The 25,839-nt window shown below is 51.5% G+C and overlaps 1 protein-coding gene across 4 annotated transcripts; it reads left to right on the top strand.

The window, feature by feature from the left end:
• The first annotated feature begins 14,729 nt into the window (after positions 1–14,729).
• Positions 14,730–25,175, top strand: LOC104653722. 4 transcript variants are annotated; one of them, XM_030915389.1, is made up of 7 exons: positions 15,034–15,128; positions 15,446–15,640; positions 15,868–15,949; positions 16,773–16,937; positions 21,246–21,377; positions 24,369–24,422; positions 24,926–25,055. In XM_030915389.1, the coding sequence occupies exons 2-6, from the start codon at positions 15,638–15,640 to the stop codon at positions 24,404–24,406; spliced, it is 420 nt and encodes a 139-aa protein (XP_030771249.1). In that variant the 5' UTR covers positions 15,034–15,128; positions 15,446–15,637; the 3' UTR covers positions 24,407–24,422; positions 24,926–25,055. The 4 variants fall into 4 exon arrangements, with proteins under 4 accessions (XP_010351101.1, XP_030771249.1, XP_030771246.1 ...); XM_030915386.1 differs by lacking the exon at positions 24,369–24,422 and having other exon boundaries at positions 15,114–15,128; positions 24,926–25,175; XM_010352799.2 differs by lacking the exons at positions 15,034–15,128; positions 15,446–15,640; positions 24,369–24,422 and adding an exon at positions 14,730–14,818 and having other exon boundaries at positions 24,926–25,175.
• Positions 25,176–25,839: the final 664 nt, after the last annotated feature.

Below are 25,839 nucleotides of genomic sequence, written 5' to 3' on the forward strand. Positions count from 1 at the left end.
CCACCACACCCGGCTAATTTTTGTATTTTTTGTTTCGTCGTGTTGCCCAGGCTGGTCTCAATTTTTTTTTTTTTTTTTTTTTTTTTTGAGACGGAGTCTCGCTCTGTCGCCCAGGCTGGAGTGCAGTGGCCGGATCTCAGCTCACTGCAAGCTCCGCCTCCCGGGTTTACGCCATTCTCCTGCCTCAGCCTCCCGAGTAGCTGGGACTACAGGTGCCCGCCACCTCGCCTGGCTAGTTTTTGTTTTGTTTTGTTTTGTTTTTTGTATTTTTTTAGTAGAGACGGGGTTTCACCGGGTTAGCCAGGATGGTCTCGATCTCCTGACCTCGTGATCCACCCGTCTCGGCCTCCCAAAGTGCTGGGATTACAGGCTTGAGCCACCGCACCCGGCCTTGGTCTCAAATTTCTGGGCTCAACTGACCCACTTGCCTTGGCCTCCCAAAATGCTGAGATTATAGACGTCAGCCAGTGAACCTGGTCTTACCACTTTTTTTGAGACAGAGTCTTGCTCTGTTGCCCAGGCTAGAGTGTAGTGGCAGGATCTTGGCTCACTGCAACCTCCGCCTCCCAGGTTCAGGCAATTCTACTGCCTCAGCCTCCTGAGTAGCTGGGATTACAGGCATGTGCCACTACGCTCGGCTAGTTTTTTTGTTTTTAGTGGAGATGGGGTTTTACCATGTTGTCCAGGCTGGTCTCGAACTCCTGACCTCAGGTGATCCACCTGCCTCGGCCTCCCAAAGTGTTGGGATTACAGGCATGAGCCACTGTGCCCAGCCTTAACTTCTAAATATATCTGAAATTTACGCATTTCTGCCCTTCCCCTTAGCCATTACCCTGGTGCCCGTCATCTCACTGGGATACTGCAGTAGCCTCCTCAGTCACCCTGCTTCCATTTCCCCCTCATTCTCCACATGATAGCCAGAGGGATCCTTCTAAAAAATATAAGGATCATGTCACTTGCCCACTTAAATGCTCCCTGTAGCATTTGTTACTCTTGGAATAAAATCCTAATTTGTTACCATAGCCTACAAGGCACAGTAAGGCCTGGTTCCTGCCTACATCCACCCACTTCCCCTAATTCTCCCTTTCCCACTCCCCTCCAGTCACTTTGGTTTCCTTTCAGTTGCACTTTCCTAACTGGGGAGACTTTGCCTGTGCCTCAAATTCTACACCCTGCAAATCTTCATGTCCTTCAGCTTTCAGCGCAAAGGTTAGCTCAGAGGGTCTTCCCCGACCATCCCATCTCCTTCTTCTTTTTTTTTTTTTTCTTTTTTTGAGACAGGGTCTCAGTCTGTAGGCTGGATGGAGTACTGTGGTGCCATCATGACTCACTTCAGCCTTGAACTCTTGGGCTGAAGTGATCCTCTCGCCTCAGCCTCCCATGTAGCTGGGACCAAGGTGTATGCCATCATGCCTGGCTAATTTTTTTTTTTTTTGAGACGGAGTCTGGCTCTGTCGCCCAGGCTGGAGTGCGGTGGCCGGATCTCAGCTCACTGCAAGCTCCACCTCCCAGGTTTACGCCATTCTCCTGCCTCCGCCTCCCAAGTAGCTGGGACTACAGGCTCCCGCCTCGTCGCCCGGCTAGTTTTTTGCATTCTTTAGTAGAGACGGGGTTTCACCATATTAGCCAGGATGGTCTCGATCTCCTGACCTTGTGATCCGCCCGTCTCGGCCTCCCAAAGTGCTGGGATTACAGGCTTGAGCCACCGCGCCCGGCCTTTTTTTTTTTTTTTTTTTTTTATAGAGACGGGGTCATACTTTGTTGTCCAGGCTCGTCTCGAACTCCTGGGCTCCAGCAGTCCTTCCAACTAGGGCCTCTCAAAGTGCTAAAGTGATCCTCCCACCTCAGCCTCCCAAGTAACTGGGACTACAGGTGTACATGCCCAGCTCATTTTTGTATTTTTTCTTTCACCATGTTGCCCAGGCTGGTCTCAAACTCCTGGGCTTAATTGATCCACCTGGCTCGGCTTCCCAAAGTGCTGGGATTACAGCATCATTTCACTGTAATCTATTGGTTCAAGCAGTCACAGAAGCCCTCTCAGGTTCATGGGGAGTAGACATACACCCGCGTTTTGACAGGAAGAGTGTCAAAAATTTGAGGCCATTAAGAAATAAAATGGCCGGGTGCAGTGGCTCACACCTGTAATCCCAGCACTTTGGGAGGCCGAGGCAGGCGGATCACCTGAGGTTGGTGTCATGCGCGTCTGTGTGAAGAGACCACCAAACAGGCTTTGTGTGAGCAACATGGCTGTTTATTTCACCTGGGTGCAGGCGGGCTGAGTCCGAAAAGAGTCAGTGAAGGGAGATAAGGGTGGGGCCGTTTTATAGGATTTGGGTACAGTCAAAGGGGGGTTGTTCTCTGGCAGGCAGGAGTGGGGGGTCACAAGGTGCTCAGCGGGGGAGCTTTTTGAGCCAGGAAAAGGAATTTCACAAGATAATATCATCGCTTAAGGCATGGACCGGTCATTTTCACTTCTTTTGTGGTGGAACGTCATCGGTTAAGGCGAGACAGGGCGTTTGCACTTCTTTTGTGATTCTTCAGTTAGTTCAGGCCCTCTGGGCGTACACGTGCAAGTCACAGGGGATGCGATGGCTTGGCTTGGGCTCAGAGGCCTGACAGTAGGGAGTTTGAGACCAGCCTGACCAACATGGAGAAACCCCATCTCTACTAAAAAAAAATACAAAAAAATTAGCTGGGCGTGGTGGCACATGCCTATAATCCCAGCTACTCGGGAGGCTGAGGCAGGAGAATCGCTTGAACCCAGGAGGCAGAGGTTTTGGTGAGCTAAGATGGCACCATTGCACTCCAGCCTGGGCAACAAGAACGAAACTTGGTCTCAAAAAAAAAAAAAAAAAAAAGAAAGAAAAGAAAAGAAAAGAAAGGGAGAGAGGAGGCCGGGCGTCTCAAAAAAAAAAAAAAAGAAAGAGAGAGAGAGAGAGAGAGAGAGAGAGAAAGAAAAAGAAAGAAAGAAAGAACAATAAAAGAGAAAGAAAGAAAATAAGGCTGGACGCAGTGGCTCAGGCTTGTAATCCCAGCACTTTGAGAGACTGAGGTGGGCGGATCATTTGAGGACAGGAGTTCGAGACTAGCCTGACCAACGTGGTGCAACCCCATCTCTACTGAAAATACAAAAGTTTGCCAGGCATGGTGGCGCACACCTGTAATTCCAGCTACTCAGGAGGCTAAGGCACGAGAATTGCTTCAATCCGGGAGGTGGAGAGTTCAGTCAGCGTGATCGTCCCACCGCACTCCAGCCTGGGTGACAGAGCCAGACCCCGTCTCAAAAAAAGAAAGAAAGAAACAAAAGAAAAGAAACTGAGCCAGGGGTGCCAGTGTGCATTTCTAGTCCCAGCTACTTTGGAGGCTGAGGCGAGAGGATCACTTGAGCCCAGGAGTGGATAACATAATGAGACCTTGTCTCTAATTATAAAAACAAACAAACAAAAACTGTCATGAGGACAATAAGCTATTCTAAGTGCAGTATGTTCAGAGAGGTTCAGTTCCTTGCCCGGAGGACAATTACAGATGTGAATGGTGATAACAACAAAAACCAGGTGGAAAAGGAGATGGGGGCCGGGCCTGGTGGCTCACGCCTTTAATAGCAGCACTTTGGGAGGCTGAGGTGGGTGGAACACCTGAGGTCAGGAGTTGGAGACCAGCCTGGTCAACATGGTGAAACCCCATCTCCACTAAAAATACAAAAAAACTTAGCTGGCTGGGCACGTGGCTCTCACCTGTAAAAATACAAAAAAATTAGCCGGGCATGGTGGCAGACATCTGTAATCCCAGCTACCTACTCAGGAGGCTGAGGCAGGAGAATTGCTAGAAGCTGGAAAGGGGCGGTTGCAGTGAGTCGAGATCGTGCCACTGCACTGCAGCCTGGGTGACAAGAGCAAAACTCCGTCTAAAAAAGAAAAAAAAAAAATTAGCCAGGCATGTTGGTGCATGCCTGTAATCCCAGCTAATTGGGAGGCTGAGGTAGGAGAATTGCTTGAACTCAGGAAGGTGAAGCTTGGAGTGAGCCAAGATCATGCCACTGCACTCCATCTTGGGCTACAGAGTGAGACTCTAACTCAAGAAAAAAACAAAAACAAAACAGAAACAAAAACAGGGAACAGAAGAATTATTCAACTATGATCCACTTTAATCCCTGACTCACAGAATCTGTGAGATATAGTAAAATGGTTGTTGTTTGAAGCCACTAAGTTTTGGGGTAATTTGTTATGGAGCATTTGTTATGGTAATTTGTTGTAGCCAGAGCCATCATGTTTATTTGATTGCTTACCATGTTTTCTGCCTCTAGAATGGGTGCTCCATGAACTGCTTTGTTCCCTGCCATGTGCTCACTGTCCAGCCCAGAGCCTGGCACATAGTTGGTGCTTAATAAATATTTGCTGAATAAATGAGAGAGTGGATGAATAGATGTATGCCCACCACACTTGGGTTCAACTCCGTTCATCCAGCTGGGTAGAGTTTCTGGGATAATCCTGCATATGTCTTGGCATTGGGAAGAGGGGCACTCAGGCACCTGCCATCCCCTGGCAGCCTAGTCCCCAGTCCTGGAAGAGGTTACTGAGAGTGGCTTTGGTCACCAAAACCTATTGTTGCATGAGGACTCAGTGAATGCCTACCTCTCTTTTCTGTTCCAACCTCCAGACTTTGCACAAATGACTTCTGGTGATGTCTTCCAAGCCTCGTTTGTCTGAATTCGCCTCCTCCAGAAAGCTGGTCTAGTTTGGAAACTCTCTCAGACTCCCTTCCTGACATCCAGAGACAACCTTCCTCCGCTTGTTGACTACAGACAGTTGCAGGGATTGCTTTAGGATCATTCCCACCCGGAGCCCCCAGGTGCCCCATACGGCCACCTCCCACCCTGCACAATTCAGTCCCCTAGCAATGACATTCCCTACCCAAAATACCTGCTATGTGTCAAATCCTGTGCTGGGTGTTTTGCTGCCAGTATCTCAGTTCAACACACTTCCACAACTCAGTGAGGTCAGATCCATGATTGTCCCATTTTATGAATGAAAAAGGTGAGGCTCCAAGAGGAAACACTAGTTCCAGGTACCTGGCTGGTAGGTGCTCTTCTGGGATCCAGTTCATCATTATCATCATCGTCGTCATCACCATTATCATCATCATGACTGTAATTTACTAAGCACTGACTGTGACGATAATGATCTACCAAAGGATGCCCAATTCAAGGGGTTAAACTTCAAGCAGAAAAAGGATATTTTCTTTTTTTTTTTGAGACGGAGTCTTGCTCTGTCGCCCGGGCTGGAGTGCAGTGGCCGGATCTCAGCTCACTGCAAGCTCCGCCTCCCGGGTTTACGCCATTCTCCTGCCTCAGCCTCCCGAGTAGCTGGGACTACAGGCGCCCGCCACCTCGCCCAGCTAGTTTTTTGTATTTTTTTTAGTAGAGACGGGGTTTCACCATGTTAGCCAGGTCTCGATCTCCTGACCTCGTGATCCGCCCGTCTCGGCCTCCCAAAGTGCTGGGATTACAGGCTTGAGCCACCGTGCCCGGCCAGAAAAAGGATATTTTCATAGTTTCAAAGTATCTCCCTAAGTATATTTAATAACTACACATAGTAAAATAATAATTTTTTTTTGAGATGGAGTCTCTCTTTATCACCCAGGATGGAGTGCAGTGGCGCGGTCTCGGCTCACCACAACCTCCACCTCCCGGGTTCAAGCAATTCTCCTGCGTCAGCCTTCCAAGTAGCTGGGAGTATGGATGCACACCACCATGCCCGGCTAATTTTTGTATTTTGTTTGTTTGTTTGTTTGTTTTGAGACAGAGTCTTGCTCTGTCGCCCAGGCTGGAGTGCAGTGGCACTATCTCGGCTCACTGCAAGCTCCGCCTCCCGGGCCCATGCCATTCTCTTGCCTCAGCCTCCCGAGTAGCTGGGACCACAGGCGCCCGCCACCGCGCCCGGCTAATTTTTTTTTTTGTATTTTTAGTAGAGACGGGGTTTCACTGTGTTAGCCAGGATGGTCTCGATCTCCTGACCTTGTGATCCGCCCGCCTCAGCCTCCCAAAGTGCTGGGATTACAGGCGTGAGCCCAGCCTAAGATAATAATTTTACAGTGGAGAAGTCCAGTAGATACTGCCCTAGATAACTGATCAAGGTTAACGTCGTTGGTCATACATGTCAACATCAGGTGCTTCTGCAAGGATGCACTGAGGAAGGCATGACACCACTTCTGTGACATTTTCCCCATAATTCATGACTTCAATTTGATCCCAAGAAAATTTCGGACAAATCCAACTTGAAAGACATTCTACTAAGCAGCTGAATAGGACTCTTCAAAAGTGTCAAGGTCACAAAAAAGAAGGAAAGACTGAGGAACTGTCACAGATTGAAAAAGACTGCCGGTGCCAGGTGTGGTGGCTCACACCTGTAATCCCAGCACTTTGAGAGCCTGAGCGGGGGAGGATTACTTGAGTGCAGGAGTTTGAGACCAGTCTGGGCAACATGGTGAAACCATCTCTGCAAAAAAATACAAGACGTTAGCTGGGTGTGGTGGGCTCACACCTGTAGTCCCAGTTACTCAGAAGGTTGAGGTGGGAGGATCGCTGGAGCCTCGGGGGTGGAGGTTGCAATGAGCTGAGATCACGCCACTGCACTCCAGCCTGGGCCACAGAGTGAGACTCTGTCTGAAAAGAAAAAACAAACCAACAAAAAAACCTGGTTTAGGCCGGGCACGGTGGCTCACGCCTGTAATCCCAGCACTTTGGGAGGCCAAGGTGGGCAGATCGCGGGGTCAGGAGATGGAGACCATCCTGGCTAATATGGTGAAACCTCGTCTCTACTAAAAATAAAAATAAAAATAAAAATAAAAATAAAAATAAAAATATTAGCCAGGCGTGGTTGCTTGAACGCAGGAGGTTGAGGCTGCAGTGAGTCGAGATCGCACCACTGCACTCCTGTCTGGGTGACCATAAGAGACCCTGTTTTTTTTTTTTTTTTTAAAAAAAAAAAAAAAAAGAAGCCGGGCGCGGTGGCTCAAGCCTGTAATCGTAGCACTTTGGGAGGCCGAGACGGGCAGATCACGAGGTCAGGAGATCGAGACCATCCTGGCTAACATGGTGAAACCCCGTCTCTACTAAAAAAAAAAAAAAAATACAAAAAAAAAAGAAAAAGAAAAAAAGAAAAGAAATCTAAACTGCATAGGGATCTTAGGGAAAGTCTCTCTGAGAGGACGTTTGAGCTGCAAATTGAAGGACGATGGTTGGGGTTTGGGTTTCAATATATAACAACCTCTTCTTTGCCCAAGTTCTGACACAACAGACAGCCAGATGAGGAATCAGGTATATTGAAATCAAAATAACACTTCCTTATTGTTCCAGTCACTGTTCCTGCATGACAGGCCACCTGGTGTTTAGTGCGTAAAATAACTGATGCTGATGGTTTCTGTGGGCCAGGAAGTCAGAGAGGGCATGGCAGGGATGACTCGTCTCTGCCCTGTGAAGTCTGGGGCCTCAGCTGGAAAGACTCAATGGCTACGAGGGCCTTGATGGCTGGGGCTGGAATCATCTGGAGTTGTACACGTCTGGAAGTGGATGCTGGCTGTAGGCTGGCACCTCAGCAGGGCCCTGAGCCAGCACATCTACACATGACCTCTCCATATGGTCTCTCCACCTGGGCTGGCTTGGCTCCCTCATAGCATGATGGCTGGGTTCCCGGGGAGAGTGTCCCAACCACGTGGCTTTTTTTTTCTTTTCTTTTCTTTTTTTTTTTTGAGATGGAGTCATGTTCTGTTGCCCAGGCTGGAGTGCAGTGACACAATCTCAGCTCACTGCAACCTCCGTCTCCCGGGTTCAAGCAATTCTCTGCCTCAGCCTCCCAAGTAGCTGGGATTACAGGCGCCTGCCACCATGCCTGGCTAATTTTTTTTTTTTTTTTTTTTTTGAGACGGAGTCTCACTCTGTCGCCCAAGTTGGAGTGCAGTGGCCGGATCTCAGCTCACTGCAAGCTCCGCCTCCCGGGTTCACGCCATTCTCCTGCCTCAGCCTCCCGGGTAGCTGGGACCACAGGCGCCCGCCACCTCGCCCGGCTAGTTTTTTGTACTTTTTAGTAGATGGGGTTTCACCGTGTTAGCCAGGATGGTCTCAATCTCCTGACCTTGTGATCCGCCCGCCTCGGCCTCCCAAAGTGCTGGGATTACAGGCTTGAGCCACCGCGCCCGGCTTTTTTTTTTTTTTTTTTTTTTTTTTTTTTTGAGACAGAGTCTTGCTTGTCACCCAGGCTGGAGTGCAGTGGTGCGATCTCGGCTCTGCCTCCCGGGTTCAAGCAATTTTCCTGCCTCAGGCTCCTGAGTAGCTGAGGTTACAGGCGCCCACCACCACGCCGGGCTAATTTTTGTATTTTTAGCAGAGACAGGGTTTCATCATGTTGGTCAGGCTGGTCTTGAACTCCTGACCTCAGGTGATGCACCTGCCTCGGCCTCCCAAAGTGCTGGGATTATAGGAATGAGCCACGGCGTCGAGCCTATTTTTTTTTGTATTTTTAATAGAGATGGGGTTTCACCATTTTGGCCAGGCTGGTCTTGAACTCCTGATCTCATGATCCACCCACCTCAGCCTCCCAAAGTGCTAGGATTACAGGCGTGAGCCACCGCACCTGGGCCCACATGGCATTTTTATGATCCAGAAGTCACATAGCAACTTTCACCATATTCTGCTGTTTAATGCTGTCACAAAGGTACATCCTGGCTGAAGGAAGAGGGACATAGATCCCACCACTCCAGGGCAGGAGTGTCAAGGTCACAATGGTCCAACGAGCATGTGGAATTGGAGATACTGATGAGGGTATCTTCTTTGAAAATACAATTTGCCACAATTCCTGATAAACTACTTAGCAAAGCATAGCTTTGGTCTGTGAGTGAGAGGCCAAGTGTGTTGCCCCAGTAGAGCTTTCTCAGATGGAAACAGGTGAGTGGGAATAAGACTTGCCCTTGAGAGAAGAGCATTTTAGCAGAGGGAAGAGCAATTACAAAGGCCCTGCCATGGGCAAGGTTGGGTGTGTTCTAGGAACTGAAGCCCAGTGTGGCTGGGGCGTGGTGGGAGAGCAGGAGAGGCTGATGAAGCAGCTGTGTTTGGAAGGTTTGGTAGTGGGGACCTTGAACGTCAGGCTAAGGAGTTTATTGGGAAGCCAGCGGTGCCAAGAAAGGCTCAAGGATGCCATGAGGCTGTCCCCGCACAGGCTGTCCCCACATCTGGGGGCCAAATACCCATGCCCATGTGCAGGCCAATTGTGTCTCAGCGAAGACAGAGGCCCTGGCCTCCAGGATGTGAAGGGACTAGTGCCTACCCTAGGGCACTCCCAGATCTCACCACCTCAGCCCCTTTGCCAGGTTGGATCCCTCCCTCAGCCCCCCTCCTCTAGTGTGTCTGCCCTGGTCAGGAGGAGGAAACAGGAATAGTATGAAGAGATCTGACCTGCCCCCAGGAGGTTTCCATCTCTAGGCCACCTGTCATGTCCTGTCCCGGTGAAATCTAGCTAAGGGCATTCATCTACCCCGATCATGCTATGGGCTCTGTGGCAGGCCAGGAAACCTGCTATTAGTGGCCATCCACCCCTATGGCAGTCCCAGCTCAACGTCAGTTTCTGTTGTTGTTGTTTTTGAGACGGAGTCTCACTTTGTCACCCAGGCTGGAGTGCAGTGGTGCGATCTAGGCTCACTGCAAGCTCTGCCTCCCGGGTTCACACCATTCTCCTGCCTCGGCCTCCCGAGTAGGTGAGATTACAGGTGACTGCCACCACGCCCGGCTAATTTTTTTGTATTTTTAGTAGAGACAGAGTTTCACCATGTTAGCCAGGATGGTCTCAATCTCCTAACCTCGTGATCTGCCCACCTCAGCCTCCCAAAGTGCTGGCATTACAGGCGTGAGTCACCACACCCGGCAGTTTGTTTTTTTGAGATAGGATCTTGCTCTGTTGCCCAAGCTGGAATGTAGTGGTGCAATCACAGCTCACTGCAGCCTCGAGCTCCTGGGCTCATGCAATCCTCCCACTTCAGCCTCCTTAGTTGGGACTGCAGGTGTGTGCCACCACATCCTGCTAATTTTTTTCTTTATTTTTTTGTAGAGGCAAGGTCTCGCCATTTTGCCCAGGCTGGTCTTGAACTACTGATCTCAAGCAATCCTCCCTCCTCAGCCTCCCAAAGTGCTGGGATTACAGGGGCGAGCCACCACGCCCAGCTCTCGGTGTCAGTTCTGACCTGGCGTGCCTGTCCAGGGTTTTAGAAGCACTTGCTTGACGGGCCACCGGAGCTGCGGGTCTTCCCGAGACGTCCTCCGAGCCTGAGCTGCTGCCGGGACACTCTCATTGTTCAGCGATTCCCACGGCTCCGCAGAGCCTCCGCTCTCACGGGTGAGCTGGGTGGGCCTTGCTCTCTGCTCCTGGCCACGGCCCTCGGCTCACTGACCATGCCCATCGGCTCGCTGGCCCTGCCCCCTCGGCTCCTGGTTTCCTTGCTGTACCCTGGCCTCGCTCCTCGTGGCTAGCTCTGCCCATTCCCGCCTCTCCCTGCTCCTTCTGTACTAGACCTCCTCCTTGGGTTCAAGGGGCCCTCGGGCCTCCTGAAGGGCTGGGAGTCCAGGTCTGTGACGTTTTGTCCAGCACCTTTTCCTATTTTTACCTTAGGGTCCTGCGTGAGGCCTAGCTCTTCCACAGTATCCCCTCTAGGCTGGCAGGCCGGAGGTGGGTCCTCTGTGAAACCTAGAGCCTGGGTGGGGATCTTGTTGGCAGGGGGATGCTGAGGCTGTGGCTCAGGTCTTAGCGTCTGGGCAGAATCTGGGGGGCTCCCTGGAGCCGACCAAGTGAGTGTGAGCTGCCATCCCTCCCGTTGGTAGGTCTTAACCTGTCCCAGAGCTCTCGGCATGTTGGCCCTGTTGTGGCAAGTGGCCTGAATGCCCTCTTCGGAGCCCTCTCCACCCTTGGACCCACCAGGGTTCCAGAAGACCCATATTCTTTGGCTCTGGGACCCCGAGTGGCCTGCCTTAAGGGACAGTCCATCTCTTCCCAGGTTCAGGACCTCGAAAGGAGGCTCCGCAATCGTCCTGCAGGCTATATTCACTGTGAGCTGCTCAGGGCCTGCCTCCACCCCATGGCTCTCAGCCCAAGGGTGGGCTTCCCCCACAGATGTTCCTTATCACAGCATCACTCAACTTCTGGAACCTGATGTTCCCACAGAGACTGGGGCGGAAGAGCGCAGGGAAGAACAGAGGGACGCCTTTCCCAAATGCCTTCCCTTGGGAGACCCTGTGAAACTGAGGAGAGGAGGGGAAAATTAGACCCAGAAATGGTGCCGCTTGGCCACTCAGAGTGGCTGTAGTAGAGCCATGCATAGACACAGGCCACTCACTCCAGTGCAGCCACCACCCTCCCAGCCGCCCTGAAAAAGGTCTGGCAAGACTCATCACCTTCTGCCTGGCGTAGTGGCTCACGCCTATAATCCCAAGCACTTTGGAAGACCAAGGCAGGAGGATCCCTTGAGCTCAGGAGTTCAAGACTAGCCTGGGCAACATAACAAGACCCTGTCTCTACAAAGCTTTAAAAAAAAAAAAAAAAAGCCATGCTTTCCTCCAGATTCTTGAAGAAGCGTCTTCCCCTGTCCTCTGTCCATAGGACTACTCTATAGAACACCCTGCTTAGCAACCAAGAGGTAAGGGGTGGTCTTTTTTTGTTTTTTTTTTTGGAAAGGGAGTCTCACTCTGTGGGCCAGGCTGCAGTGCAGTGGTGCGATCTCGGCTCACTGCCACCTCCGCCTCCTGGGTTCAAGCGATTCTCCTGCTTCAGCCTCCCGAGTAGCTGGGATTACAGGTGCCCCCCACCACGCCTGGCTAATTTTTGTCTTTTTAGTAGAGATGGGGTTTCGCCATGTTGGCCAGGCTGGTCTCGAGCTCCTGACCTCAGATGATCCACCCTCCTCGGTCTCTCAAAGTGCTGGGAGTACAGGCATGAACCACCACGCCCAGCCAAGATGGTCCTTTTGGGGGTCTCTCACATTTGGAATTACCTTGGTTGGGGGACGGAAGGAGCAGCTCCCAGAGTGACCAGCAATGGGCCCAACCTGGCCAGTTCTGGGAGCTGGACATCTCTTGGAACTCGGGAAGACTCCCAAGCTGCCTTCTCGAAGATTTGTCTCTGGCACCATCCAGAATGGAGGTGATGTGCACTCTAGGGTCCCTCTAACACCTTCCCTTGAGCCCCTCACCTTCTAGGCTCATCTGCCCCCAGGACTAAGCCCCCTCCATTTATTTATTTATTTATTTATTTATTTATTTATTTATTTATTGAGACGGAGTCTCGCTCTGTCGTCTAGGCTGGAGTGCAGTGGTGCAATCTCGGGTCACTGCGACCTCCACCTCAGCCTCCCTAGTAGCTGGGACTACAGGCATATGACATGACGCTTGGCAAATTTTTGTATTTTTAGTAGAGATAGGTTTTATTTTATTTTATTTATTTATTTATTTATTTATTCATTTATTTTTGAGACGGAGTCTTGCTCTGTCGCCCAGGCTGGAGTGCGGTGGCTCGATCTCAGCTCACTGCAACCTCCGCCTCCCAGGTTCACGTCATTCTCCCGCCTCAGCCTCCCAAGTAGCTGGGAATACAGGTGCCCACCACCATGCCTGGCTAATTTTTTATGTTTTTAGTAGAAACGGAGTTTCACCATGTTAGCCAGGATGGTCTTGATCTCCTGACCTTGTGTGTGATCCGCCCGCCTCGGCCTCCCAAAGTGCTGGGATTACAGGCATGAGCCACCGCACCCAGCAAGATAGGTTTTCTTCATGTTGGCCAGGCTAGTCTCGAACTTCTGACCTCAAGTGATCTGCCCGCCTCGGCCTCCCAAAGTGCTGAGATTTCAGGCGTGAGCCACCACACCTGGCCAGTCTTTTTTTTTTTTTTTTTGAGACGGAGTCTCGCTCTGCCCCCAGGCTGGAGTGCAGTGGCACCGACGCGGCTCACTGCAAGCTCCGCCTCCCGGGTTCACGCCATTCTCCTGCCTCAGCCTCCCGAGTAGCTGGGACTACAGGCGCCCGCCACTACGCCCGGCTAATTTTTTTGTATTTTTAGTAGAGATGGGGTTTCACTGTGTTAGCCAGGATGGTCTCGATCTCCTGACCTCGTGATCCGCCCGTCTTGGCCTCCCAAAGTGCTGGGATTACAGGCTTGAGCCACCGCGCCCGGCCAACCTGGCCAGTCTTTAGAGACTGTCTGGAGCAGGCCGCTATGGCCTCGTTAGGGTACAGGAACCCTGATGGAAGGCATGGAGGCTGGGCATACCTCAGGGACCTAGAGCAGGGAGACCTGAAAAGCTCTTGTCTCCAGGCCACTGAGGGGACCCCCAGCCCTCGCCCATTCATCCGCCATCCGTATACTGACAGTCCCGGGACACATTTACTGAACTCATGCTCTGCTTCATTCGAACACATCATTCCTCTTCTTAACTTTGGTTGCCTCCCACCTTCTTTTAATTTAATTAATTAATTAATTAATTAATTATTGAGACAGGGTCTCATTCTGTTGCCCAGGTTGGAGAGCAGTGGTGTCATCTCAGCTCACTGCAACCTCCACCTCCCACCCCAGCCTCCTGAGTAGCTGGGACTACACAGGTATGCCACCACACCAGTTTAATCACCTTCTTTTTTTTTTTTTTTTTTGAGACGGAGTCTCGCTCTGCCGCCCAGGCTGGAGTGCAGTGGCAGATCTCAGCTCACTGCAAGCTCCGCCTCCCGGGTTCACGCCATTCTCCTGCCTCAGCCTCCCGAGTAGCTGGGACTACAGGCCCCCGCCACGTCGCCCGGCTAGTTTTTTTGTAGTTTTTAGTAGAGACGGGGTTTCACCGTGTTAGCCAGGATGGTCTCGATCTCCTGACCTCGTGATCCGCCCATCTCGGCCTCCCAAAGTGCTGGGATTACAGGCTTGAGCCACCGCGCCCGGCCAATCACCTTCTTTAAATAAAATCCAAGCTCCTCACCATGACCTACAGGTCCTTCTTGGTGGTCCAGCCCACCTCTCCCTCCATCCAGCCTCCCCTTTAACCATGGCACTCTGGCCAAGATGACCTCTCTTCTTTTGTTGTTTTTGTTGTTGTTTTGAGATGGAGTTTTGCTCTTGTTGTCTAGGCTGGAGTGCAATGGTGGGATCTCGGCTCACTGCAACCTCTGCCTCCCAGGTTCGAGTGATTCTCCTGCCTCAGCCTCCCGAGTAGCTGGGACTACAGGCGCATGCCACCACATCCGGCTAATTTTTGTATTTTTAGTAGAGATGGGGTTTTGCCACGTTGGCCAGCGTGGTCTCGAACTCCTGACCTTAGATGATCCGCCCGCCTAGGCTTCCAAAAGTGCTGGGATTACAGACGTGAGCCACAGCGCTTGGCCTAAAAGATGTTTCTGGAGTAGGAGGCTTTGGGCCTAGCTGGAAGGTTTGCGTCTTCAAAGGCCTGAAGAGAACATCCCAGGTGGGAGAAACAGCAAGGAGGGAATGTGTGGAGGAGGCAGGGAGACCCTGTTCTTGGGACTACTGTCTGCAGAGGGTCTCCAGAGGCAGGACCCCAGGGGTAGGGACACTGATGCAGGAGTCGCTCTGCAGCCCCTCCCCCGAAGCTGTGGGCCGGGGTGCCCCCAGGGACGCGGGCTGTGCGCTCCCACGCCCAGCCGAAGCAGGACGTTCCCACGCGGGGGCGGCCCTGAAAGGCTGTGGGGCGGGCCGGGGCGGGCGCCCGCGCTCAGGTCCCTCCGCAGCGGGTTCTCAGTTGCTCTCTGGGCAGACCCGGGTCGCGCTCCCGCTGCCGAGCCCGCGAGGTGAGTGAGTTGGCGGAGGACCCTGCAACCCAAGCCCGCGCGCGTCAGGGGCGCGGCTCGGTCTCCTGCCTTCACCGCTGGGTCACGCCCCGAGTGGTCCCTGTCTTAGAGGGTTGGGGGGCTTCATGCAGGTTAGAGTTGAGGGTTCCTGGAGAGTCCTCCGTCTGCATATGTATGCCATCTTTTTCCCCAAATACAGATTACACCCTCCCTCTCTGGATATGTGGAGCTCTCCCACCCACTAATCATAATCACCGGCCGGAGCCCCTCTTTTCCAGAAGTGCGGGCCGCCCCCTCCCACTTATCACCTGTAATGTACCCCCTCCCTCACTCTATTTGTTGGGTGTCCCTCTCTCTCCCTAGATGTGGGATCCCCTTCTTTTCCCCAGATGTGTGTCTCCCTCCCTCTGACCCAGTTAAGTCCCTATCCTCTAAAGCCCCTCCCCACCCCCATGGATGCCAAACCCCCAGTCTTCCCTGGGGGTGGGGGACTGGGCTTAGCCGGTCTGGCTGAGCCCAGTCCCCTACCCCCGACCAGATCCAGCAGAGCAGGCGTGTGTGCACGTAGGCGGCCAATTACGGGGGAAGGGGTGGGGGCCAGACGGTCTGTCTGTTTTGCCTGTGCAGGGCAGGGAAGAGAGCCTCAGGACCTGCTCCCTCTCAGCCTGGACCCCCACCCAGCTTCCTCTGGGGAGCAAACAACTGAGCAGAGTTCTCCAGTCTGGCCAGACTGAGCTGGGACTGGCACCAGAACCCAAGCCCTCAGCCTCAAACTCTTCAGACCTTGGCCCAACACTTAGGCCTCCTCCCACTTCTCAGATGGTGAATTGAGGTCCCAAGAAGGGGCTCCAAAGGTCTAGGACCCCCATTGCCCCCCTCCCAGGGATATCAGACAAAATTAGAAGGGTCAAGAGCATGAGGGCGACCTTGAAACTCTGGGATCCCTACCACTACCATACCAGTGGAAAAGCTTTTCTCCATCTGGCCCTAAGGTTTGGGGGCAGAGGGTGATGTGGGGGCAGAACTCATCTATACCTTCATGTCCCCAGATGCTGCCCAAAGCTGCCTGGAGTTTGTTGCTGAGGAAAGGTGGACGCGGAAGACGAGGGATGCATAGCTCAGAAGGCACCGGTGAGACCTGGAGTCCTTCCTCCCAGCCTAACTCCAGAGATGGGGGCAGGGGTCCCCTCTGCCCCCTTTGCCCTTCCATGCCACACTGGGCCTGTTCCTACCACACTTCCTATGACCCCACTCCTTGGTCCCAGGCCAAGTTTCTCCAGGAAATGGAGTCCGCGGGGTGAGCAGACAGTGGCCATCTCCATTCCAGGCTTCCTTAGGAGCCAGCCCCCAAGCCTCAGGTCCCTAGGTCTTTTGTGCTGAGGTGGAGGATGCTGACAGAACCTTGGACCCTGATTCCTCCTTTCCAGAGCCTAGTTTGAATGCTAGTAAGAAGAAAGAGACCTAAAGCAGGAGAGACTTCAGCCAGATAGAAGAAGGGCCTTGCTGACCCATGGAGAATAACAAAGAAACATTTATTGAGCCCTTGCTAGTACCCCAAGCTATTATAAACCTTTTTTTTTTTTTTTTTTTTTTTTGAGACAGAGTCTTGCTCTGTCGCCGAGGCTAGAGTGTTCAGTGGCGTGATCTCAGCTCACTTCAAACTCCGCCTCCTGGGTTCAAACGATTCTTCTGACTCAGCCTCCCGAGTAGTTGGGATTATAGGCGCCCACCACTGTGCCCGGCTAATTTTTGTATTTTTAGTAGAGGCGGGGTTTCACCATCTTGGCCAGGCTGATCTCGAACTCCTGACCTTGCAATCCACCCGCCTCGGCCTCCCAAAGTGCTGGGATTACAGATATGAGCCACCAAGCCCGGCCACTTTCTTTATTAATATAGTTAGAGATAGGGTATCCAAGGGGCAGCCTGGACTCAGCTCCCTCCATTGTGTCTGCAGCCCGTGGTGGGGGGAAGACGCCCCCCTACACCAACTGCTATGCCCAGCGCCACTACCCCATGCCAGAAGAGCCCTTCTGCACAGAACTGAACGCTGAGCAGCAGGCCCTGAAGGAGAAGGAGAAGGGAAGCTGGACCCTGCTGACCCACGCCGAAAAGGTGGCCCGTAGGTGTCAGGGTGGGGATGGCTGGAGAGAGTGGGTTGGGGCCTGACTTTGGAAAGAAGGGCCTGTCAGGGATCAGAGGGCAGAGAGAGGCCCCCAAGACAGCCAGAAACCTCCAAACACCTGAGGGGTGAAGTTTATGCCTTTGTTTGTTGATTCACTCACCTATTTGTGCATAATAGCCTGATGTTAGGCAATGCTGGGGACAAGAGGTGAATCACCTGGATAGTTCCTGTCCCCATGGTGCTCCCAGTCCCGTGGGAAAAACCAGTACAGACCCCAATAATTATAATACAGAATATGTGACTAGGGTGAGGTGTGTTCAAGGACTGTGAGATGAAATCTTGGTGGACCTCCCAGAGGAGGGCACTTTCCAGCTGGCCTTTAAGGGTGAAGAGGAGGGCACTGCCAGGGAGTGGGAAGTGCATGGGGAAGGGTGTCAGAGCAGGAGACTGTGGAGGCTCCTGGAATTGAGTGATGTGGGGGAGATGGAACAGAGAGAGGCTGGTGAGGCGGTTGGGGAGGAGCCCTCTGACCCTGGGAGACTGGAGGGATGTGTGGTCCCTTGTCATGTCCACCAGAGCACCCCTGAGCTGACCCTTTGATATTTTTAGCACCTTATTCTCATTCCATGAATGGGAACACTCAGCCTGACCTCCAAGATTTCAAGGGATTCCTAGTGGGGAAAGGTTCGTGCTTCTCAAATTCATTCATTCAGTCAACATCTTATTGAGCACCTACTGCAATACCATGCACTGGGAATGCAGCTGTGAGCCAGCCAGGCTCCCTTTCTGCCTGTGAGCTTGCATTTCCAGCCCTCTCTCAACACCTTTCCTCTCTCCCCTCTCTCTCTCTCTCTGTCTCTCTCTCTCTCTCACACACACACACACACATATACATATCTTGGTTTTCTCTTCATTTCAGAAATTGACCCTCTTTATCTGAGCGTGGTGGCACATGCCTGTGGTCCCAGCTATTCGGGAGGCTGAGGCAGGAGGATTGCCTGAGCCCAGGGGAGTTGAGGCTGCAGTGAGCTGTGATTGTGCCACTGCATTGCACTCCAGCCTGGGTAACAAAGTGAGACCCTGTCTGGGGGAAAAAAAGAAAAAAGAAAAAAAAGAAAGAGAGAGAGAGAGAAATAAATGACGGACATTCGCCAAGCAAGATGGTCATGAGCACCACCCCTAATGTGTACTGCACGCTTACAGGTAGCAGGCACCGCTGTGGAGGTAGGTGCTCTCATTAGCTCACATTCGAGAGCCTCAGCTCAGTAAAGTGCAGTCACTTGCAATGGTCGCATGGCTAGAGAGTGGTGGAGGCAAGATTTGAAACCACACAGACAGGCACCAGGGGTTTCACCCTTAGCTGCTATACCACATTAGCTACACTGAAGGTTTGGTGGGATGCTTGGTGCATTGCAGTGTAGCCTCACAGATCAGTTAAACAACTTTTTTTTCTTTTTTTTTTTTGAGACAGGGTCTCTGTCACCCAGGCTGGAGTACAGTGGCCCCATGTCGGCTCACTGCAACCTCTGCCTCCTGGGTTCAAGTGATCCTCCTGCTTTGGCCTCCTAAGTAGCTGAGACTACAGGTGGGCACCACCACACCTGGCTATTTTTTTTGTATTTTTTTATTTTATTTTATTTTATTTTTTATTTTTTATTTATTTTATTTTTTTATTTATTTATTTTTTTTTGAGACGGAGTCTCGCTCTATCGCCCAGGCTGGAGTGCAGTGGCCAGATCTCAGCTCACTGCAAGCTCCGCCTCCCGGGTTTACGCCATTCTCCTGCCTCAGCCTCCCGAGTAGCTGGGACTACAGGCGCCCGCCACCTCGCCTGGCTAGTTTTTTGTATTTTTTAGTAGAGACGGGGTTTCACGGTGTTAGCCAGGATGGTCTCGATCTCCTGACCTCGTGATCCGCCTGTCTCGGCCTCCCAAAGTGCTGGGATTACAGGCTTGAGCCACCGTGCCCGGCCTTTTTTTGTATTTTTTGTAGAGACAGGGTTTCACCATGTTGGCCAGACTGGCCTCGAACTCCTGATCTCATGATCCACCTGCCTCAGCCTAAAGTGCTGGGATTACAGGTGTGAGCTACCACACCGGCTATTTATTTATTTATTAATTTATTTATATTTCTGTAGAGACAGAGCAGTCTCATTATGGTTGCTCAGGCTGCTCTTGAACTCCTGGGCTCAAGCAGTTCTCCTGCCTCGGCCTCCCAAAGCACTGGGATTACAAGCATGAGCCATCATGCCAGGCCAAATGCCTTGAGTCTTGTCAGACCTCTTCCAGGGCAGGCGGGCATGGCAGCACTGGAGTGCATGGCCTGTGTCTATGCATGGCTCTACTACAGCCATGCTGAGTGGCCTCCACTGGTTGATTTCACTGTCTCAGCCTAAACCGCCCACCCAGGTGTCTTCCCAAAACCTAAGACGGTTCCCTTTCCCCAAGGAATTCTGCTGCCAGCTTTGATTTTCCTTTGGATATTTGTTTTCATATTTATTTAATGTACTGAGAAAGGATTATACACGTAGGGTAATTTTTTTTTTTTTTTTTTTTTTTTTGTGAGACAGAGACTCTCTCTGTTGCCCAGGCTGGAGTGCAGTGGTGTGATCTCGGCTCACTGCAACCTCCGCCTCCCGGATTCACGCCATTCTCCTGCCTCAGTCTCCTGAGTAGCTGGGACTACAGGCACCCACCACCACACCTGGCTAATTTTTTGTATTTTTAGTAGAGACGGAGTTTCACTGTGTTAGCCAGGATGGTCTCAATCTCCTGATCTCATGATCCACCCGCCTTGGCCTCCCAAAGTGCTGGGATTACAGGTGTGAGCCACCGTGCCCAGCCGAATGTACCAATTCTTTTATTTTATTTATTTATTTAGAAACAGGGTCTCGGCTTGGTGTGGTGGCTTATGCCTGTAATCCCAGCACTTTGGGAGGCCGAGGTGGGCCGATCATTTGAAGGTTAGGTGTTGGAGACCAGCCTGGCCAAAGTGGTGTAACCCTGTCTCTACTAAAAATACAAAAAATTAGCCGACCGTGGTGGCAGGTGGCTGTAATCCCAGCTACTTGGGAGGCTGAGGCAGGAGAATTGCTTGAATCCGGAAGGCAGAGGCTGTAGTGAGCTGAGATCACATACTCCAACCTCAGCAGCAGAGTGAGACTCTGTCTCAAAAAAGAAAAAAGAAACGGTCTCACCCTGTTGCCCTGGCTAAGAGAGCACTGTATGGGATCCTTGCTCACTGTAGCCTCAAACTCCTAAGGTCAAGTAGTCCTTCTGCCTCAGCCTCTCGAGTGGCTGGGACCACAGGCACATGCCACTGTACCTGGCTAATTTTTTATTATTTATTTATTTTATTATTATTATTTTTTTGAGACGGAGTCTGGCTCTGTCTCCCAGGCTGGAGTGCAGTGGTGCAATCTCGGCTCACTGCAAACTCCGCCTCCCGGGTTCACGCCATTCTCCTGCCTCTGCCTCCCGAGGAGCTGGGATTACAGGTGCCCGCCACTATGCCTGGTTAATTTTTTGTATTTTTAGTAGAGATGGGGTTTCACCATGTTAGCCAGGATGGTCTCGATCTCCTGACCTCGTGATCCACGCGCCTCGGCCTCCCAAAGTGCTGGGATTACAGGCGTGAGCCACCGCGCCCAGCCTTATCTGGCGAATTTTAAAATTTTTTGTAGGGACAGGGTCTCGCTATATTGCCTAGGATTGTCTCGAACTCTTAGACTCAAGCAGTCCACCTGTCTTGGTCTCCCAAAATTCTGGGATTACAGGCATGAGCCACTATGCCTGGCCCCCTCCCTAATTCTGTTGAAATGAAATCCAGATTCTTCTCCATGGATTCTGACAAGGTCCTGTGTGAACCGGCTCTGGCCAGCCTCGCATTTCCTAAATTCTCTCTCTTTTGCTCATTTCACTCCAGCCACAGTGGTCCTCACTTCACTCTTTCCCTACCTGCTTCCTGCTTCTGGGTCTTTGCACTTCTTCCAGTTCTCACCAACTTTCTCCCATTGATTTTTCAAGCCTCAGTTCCAATGTCACCTCCTCTGAGACACCTTCCCTGGCCACCCAACTGTTTCCCTGAAGCATTTGCCACGGTCTCCCCTCTTAACTCCACAAGGGCAGGGATTTTCATCTGGCTTACTTACTGCTGTCACCAGTTCTTGGTCATGCTGTGTATATAGTACATGCTCCGTAAGGATTTGCTGAATGAACAGCATCTGCTGCAGGGAGGGGGAAGCCAGGGATCACTTAGAGTGGACGCACCTGAGGCCTTTCCCCCCTCCCCGTCAATTGCCTCCAGTGTACCGGCTCCAGTTCAATGAGACCTTTGCGGAGATGAACCGTCGCTCCAATGAGTGGAAGACAGTGATGGGTTATGTCTTCTTCTTCTTTGGATTCGCAGCTCTGGTGATTTGGTGGCAGCGGGTCTACAGTGAGTAGCAACACCTCATCTAGATGCAGTCCTGGGCCATGACCTTGTGGTCACGGCCACCAGATGGTTTCTTAAAGGAACCATGCTGGCACTCATCTGAAGAGTTGAAAATTTCTGAAGAGGTGTAGTGTGAAGGGCAGAGCATGGCTGTCTAGGTTTGAATGTAGGAACTTTACCTCTCTGGGCCTCAGTTTCCTCATCTGTAAAATGGAAATAGTAATGTTCCATTTCAGGGTACTTAAGAGGATTTTAATGAGAGAGGGCTATAGGCCAGTGTTTGGCTCATAGTCATGAATGGTGTTGTAACTGATTGTTGTGTATGAACTATATGTTTTTCAGTGTATATATATACATATACATACATGGAACCTCTGCCTCCACAGTTCAAGTGATTCCCCTGCCTCAGCCTCCTGAGTAGCTGGGACTACAGGAGTGTGCCACCACGCCTGACTAATTTTTGTATTTTTAGTAGAGACAGGGTTCGCCATGTTGGCCAGGCTGGTCTCAAACTCCTGGCCTCAAGTGATCTGCCTGCTTCGAACTCCCAAAGTGCTAGGATTACAAGCATGAGCCACCACGCCTGGCCTATTTTTCAGTATATTGCTTCAGCTACTGTAACAGAGAGTCCCCAACTTACAAGAGCTTAAATTAGATAATGGTTTATTCCTTTCTCACAACAAGGGCAGAGAAGCAATCCAGACAAATGTGGGGACTCCACAATGCAGGCTCCTTCTGTCTTGTTGCTCTGCATCCTTGACATGCAAGATGGCTGCTCCAGCTCCTGCCATCAGGCCTACATTCCAGCCAAGGAAAAAAGGGAAAGGAAAATAGGCTCCTCTTTGAGGCCTAGAAGTTGCTCAAACCACTTCTCCTCACATGCTATAGGCTGAGAAATGATCACGTGACCATCTGGCTACAAGGGAAGCTGGGAAATATAGTCTTTAGCTGGGTAGTCACATGTACAGCTGAGCTTTTATTACCTCTGAAGAGTGGTTCTCAAAAGTGTTCTCTGTGTACCAATAGCACCACCTAGAAACTTGCTAGAAATGCATATTCTCAGCTCCACTGGTCAGATACTCTGGGGGTAGACCCCAACCCCAACAATTTTTTTTTTTTTTTTTTTTTTTTTTGAGAGAGAGTTTTGTTCTTTAGTAGTGCAATCTCGGCTCACTGCAATCTCCGCCTTCTGGTTTCAAGCGACTCTCCTGCCTCAGCCTACCAAGTAGCTGGGATTACAGGCGCCCGCCACCATGCCCAGCTAATTTTTGTATTTTCAGTAGAGATGGGGTTTCACCATGTTGGCCAGACTGGTCTCAAATTTCTGACTTTGTGATCCACCTGCCTTGGCCTCCCAAAGTGCTGGGGTTATAGGCATGAGCCACCGTACCTGGCCTGACTCCAACAATTATTTAATTAAATTAGTTAATTTATTTGAGATGGAGTCTTGCTCTGTCACCCAGGCTAGAATGCAGTGGCGTGATCCCAGCTCACTGCAACCTCTGCCTCCTGGGTTCAAGCGATTCTTCTGCCTCAGCCTCCTGAGCAGCTGGGACTACAGGTGCATGCCACCACGCCCAGCTAATTTTTATATTTTTAGTAGAGATGGGGTTTCACCATATTGGCCAGGCTGGTCTTGAACTCCTGACCTTGTGATCCACCCACTTTGGCCTCCCAAAGTGCTGGGATTACAGGCGTGAGCCACCACACCAGCCCAACAATTTTTATTTTAATGCCCATCCCTCTGGTAGACCAGTGGAAGGCTCAGCACCTCCCGTGCATCCTGGAAGGGCTAGTCTAGCCTAGTGCTTGGCACATAGTCGATGCTCATAAAGGTTGTTCTCTTCCTGCTCTGCTCCTGGGATAGAATGTACCAGGGATGGAGATCAGGAAGGCTGAGTCATCCTCAGGGCCAGGTGGACCAGAAAGTAAGGTATGAGAGCTGTTGGGAGCTCGGGCCTCCAGGCCTTTCCTGTCCCGATCCACACATCAAGGTGCCTAAAATGCCTCTATGAGTGCTTTCAGCTTTTAGATTAAGTATTGCCTCTCCCACCAGATTTTTTTCTTTTTTTTTTAAAAAAAAGAGACAGGAGTTTTTCTGTGTTGCCCAGGCTGGACTAGAATTCCTCGGTTTAAGTAATCCTCCCATCTTGGCCTCCTGAGTAACTGAGACCATAGGCACATGCCATTGCACCCGGCTCTCCCCATTTTTTTTTTCTTCTTTTTTTTTTGAGACGGAGTCTCGCTCTGTCGCCCACGCTGGAGTGCAGTGGCCGGATCTCAGCTCACTGCAAGCTCCGCCTCCCGGGTTTACGCCATTCTCCTGCCTCAGCCTCCCGAGTAGCTGGTACTACAGGCGCTCGCCGCCTCACCGGGCTAGTTTTTTGTGTATATATATATTTTTTAGTAGAGACGGGGTTTCACCGTGTTAGCCAGGATGGTCTCGGTCTACTGACCTCGTGATCTGCCTGTCTCGGCCTCCCAAAGTGCTGGGATTACAGGCTTGAGCCACTGCGCCTGGCCTTTTTTTTTTTTTTTAGAAAGAGTCTTGCTCTGCCAGCCAGGCTGGAGTGTAGTGGCATGATCTTGGCTCAGTGCAACCTGTGCCTCCCAGACTAAACCAATTATCCTGCCTCAGCCTCCTGAGCAGCTGGGATAACGGGGATACACTACTACGCCCAGCCAAGTTTTTGTATTTTTAGTAGAGACAGGGTTTGACTAGGCCAGGCTAGTCTCGAACTCCTGACCTCAAGTGATCTGCCCACCTCGGCCTGGGCGTGATTACAGGCGTGAGCCACCACGCCCTGCTACCTGTCCCCATATTTTTAAAGTGAACACTCTTACCTACTTCCTACTCTCAACCCCCTTAGAAAGTAAAAGGAATTATTTCATCCTGGACCCTGCCCAGCAAGTGGGAACAAACTCAGTAATTACATAATTATAGTAGATAACATGTATCAGGTGCTTAATATTTGTCTAATGTTGTGCCAACAGCTTTGGAAATACTCAGTTCCCACAATCCTAGTGGATAGGACCTGCTTTTGACAGGTAAGGAAATTGAGGCTCAGAGAGGTGAAGTGACTTGTTGAAGGTCACCCAGCAAGGGAGTGGTGGAGCTGGGATTTGGATTCAGGCAGTCTTCAAATCAGTGCTCTTATTACCACAGGCCACAGAGGTAGGTAAGGCGACTGAGTTGGGAAGGACCTTGGCCTGGCTCCCACGGTCCTTGGAGTCTAAGGCAAAGCTGGGATCAGAACCGAGAGGTGTCTGGGGCGATGCTTTAGGAGAAAGTCTGGGGTGCTGGGCTAGACAGGGTGGAGGGAGCGCCTCAGTGCAGGATACCCCAACCCCGGAGTAACTTGTACCGTCAGCCTTGGGAGTAGCTGGGAAGGCTACAGGGTGGCTGGAGACCCTGGCTGGTGGAGGAACACCCCGGAGTAACTTGTACCGTCAGCCTTGGGAGTAGCTGGGAAGGCTACAGGGTGGCTGGAGACCCTGGCTGGTGGAGGAAGACTGGCCGGATCCTGAGCCACCCCATGCACTCCCTGCAGTGTTTCCTCCAAAGCCCATCACCTTGACGGACGAATGGAAAGCCAAGCAGCTGCAGCGCATGCTGGACATGAAGGTCAATCCTGTGCAGGGCCTGGCCTCCCGCTGGGACTATGAGAAGAAACAGTGGAAGAAATGACTTGCATCCCCAGCTGTCTCCCTGCGGCTCCACCCTGGCTGGGAGCCTCTGCCGGCCCCTCCCCTCCCCTGCCCTTAACCCCAATAAAGCTGATTGGTTCTCTTCTGCCTCTCACCTCCACTTCAGACTTTACTTGGCACCTAAAATTAGGCATTTTACCAGGCGAAGTGCAAGAAGGGCTCAGAACTCATCTGGTCAGTGAGGGCTTCCTGGAGGAGTGGGGGCTGGAGCCAAGGCTTAGGTGGGATTAGGAAAGGCAAGAAGGGAAGGCATCAGGGGTGGAGCAAGTGGCTTAATCAAAGGTGAGGACACTCTTTTATTCAGCTAATTAACAAATACTTGGCCGGGCACAATGGCTCACACCTGTAATCCCAGCACTTTGGGAGGCCAAGGAGGGCGGATCACTTGAGGTCAGGAGTTCAAGACCAGCCTGGCCAATATGGTGAAACCCCATCTCTACTAAAAATACAAAAATTAGCCTGGTGTGGTGGTGCATGCCTGTAGTCCCAGTTGGTCAGGAGCCTGAAGCAGGAGAACCGCTTGAACTCAGGAGGCAGAGGTTGCAGTGAGCCGAGGTCAAACCATTGCACTACAGCCTGGGCGACAGAGAGAGACTCCATCTCAAAAAACAAAACAAAACAAAACAAAAAACAAATACTTACTGAGCACCTACTATGTGCCAGGTTCTAATCCAGGCCCTGGGGATGCAGCAGTGAACAAGCAGGCAAAGACCTTGCCTCACGGAGGAGACATTCCTCTATGCAGGGAGATAGAAAA

This window comes from Rhinopithecus roxellana, chromosome 13 (genome assembly GCF_007565055.1).
Source record: "Rhinopithecus roxellana isolate Shanxi Qingling chromosome 13, ASM756505v1, whole genome shotgun sequence".
NCBI lineage: Eukaryota > Metazoa > Chordata > Mammalia > Primates > Cercopithecidae > Rhinopithecus > Rhinopithecus roxellana.

Bases quoted from the DNA above. Each gene is read 5' to 3' on its own strand.
- LOC104653722 (XM_030915386.1), top strand. The intron at 15,950-16,772 runs GTGAGACCTGGA...TTGTGTCTGCAG, and splicing joins GCATAGCTCAGAAGGCACCG to CCCGTGGTGGGGGGAAGACG. The intron at 16,938-21,245 runs GTAGGTGTCAGG...AATTGCCTCCAG, and splicing joins CCACGCCGAAAAGGTGGCCC to TGTACCGGCTCCAGTTCAAT.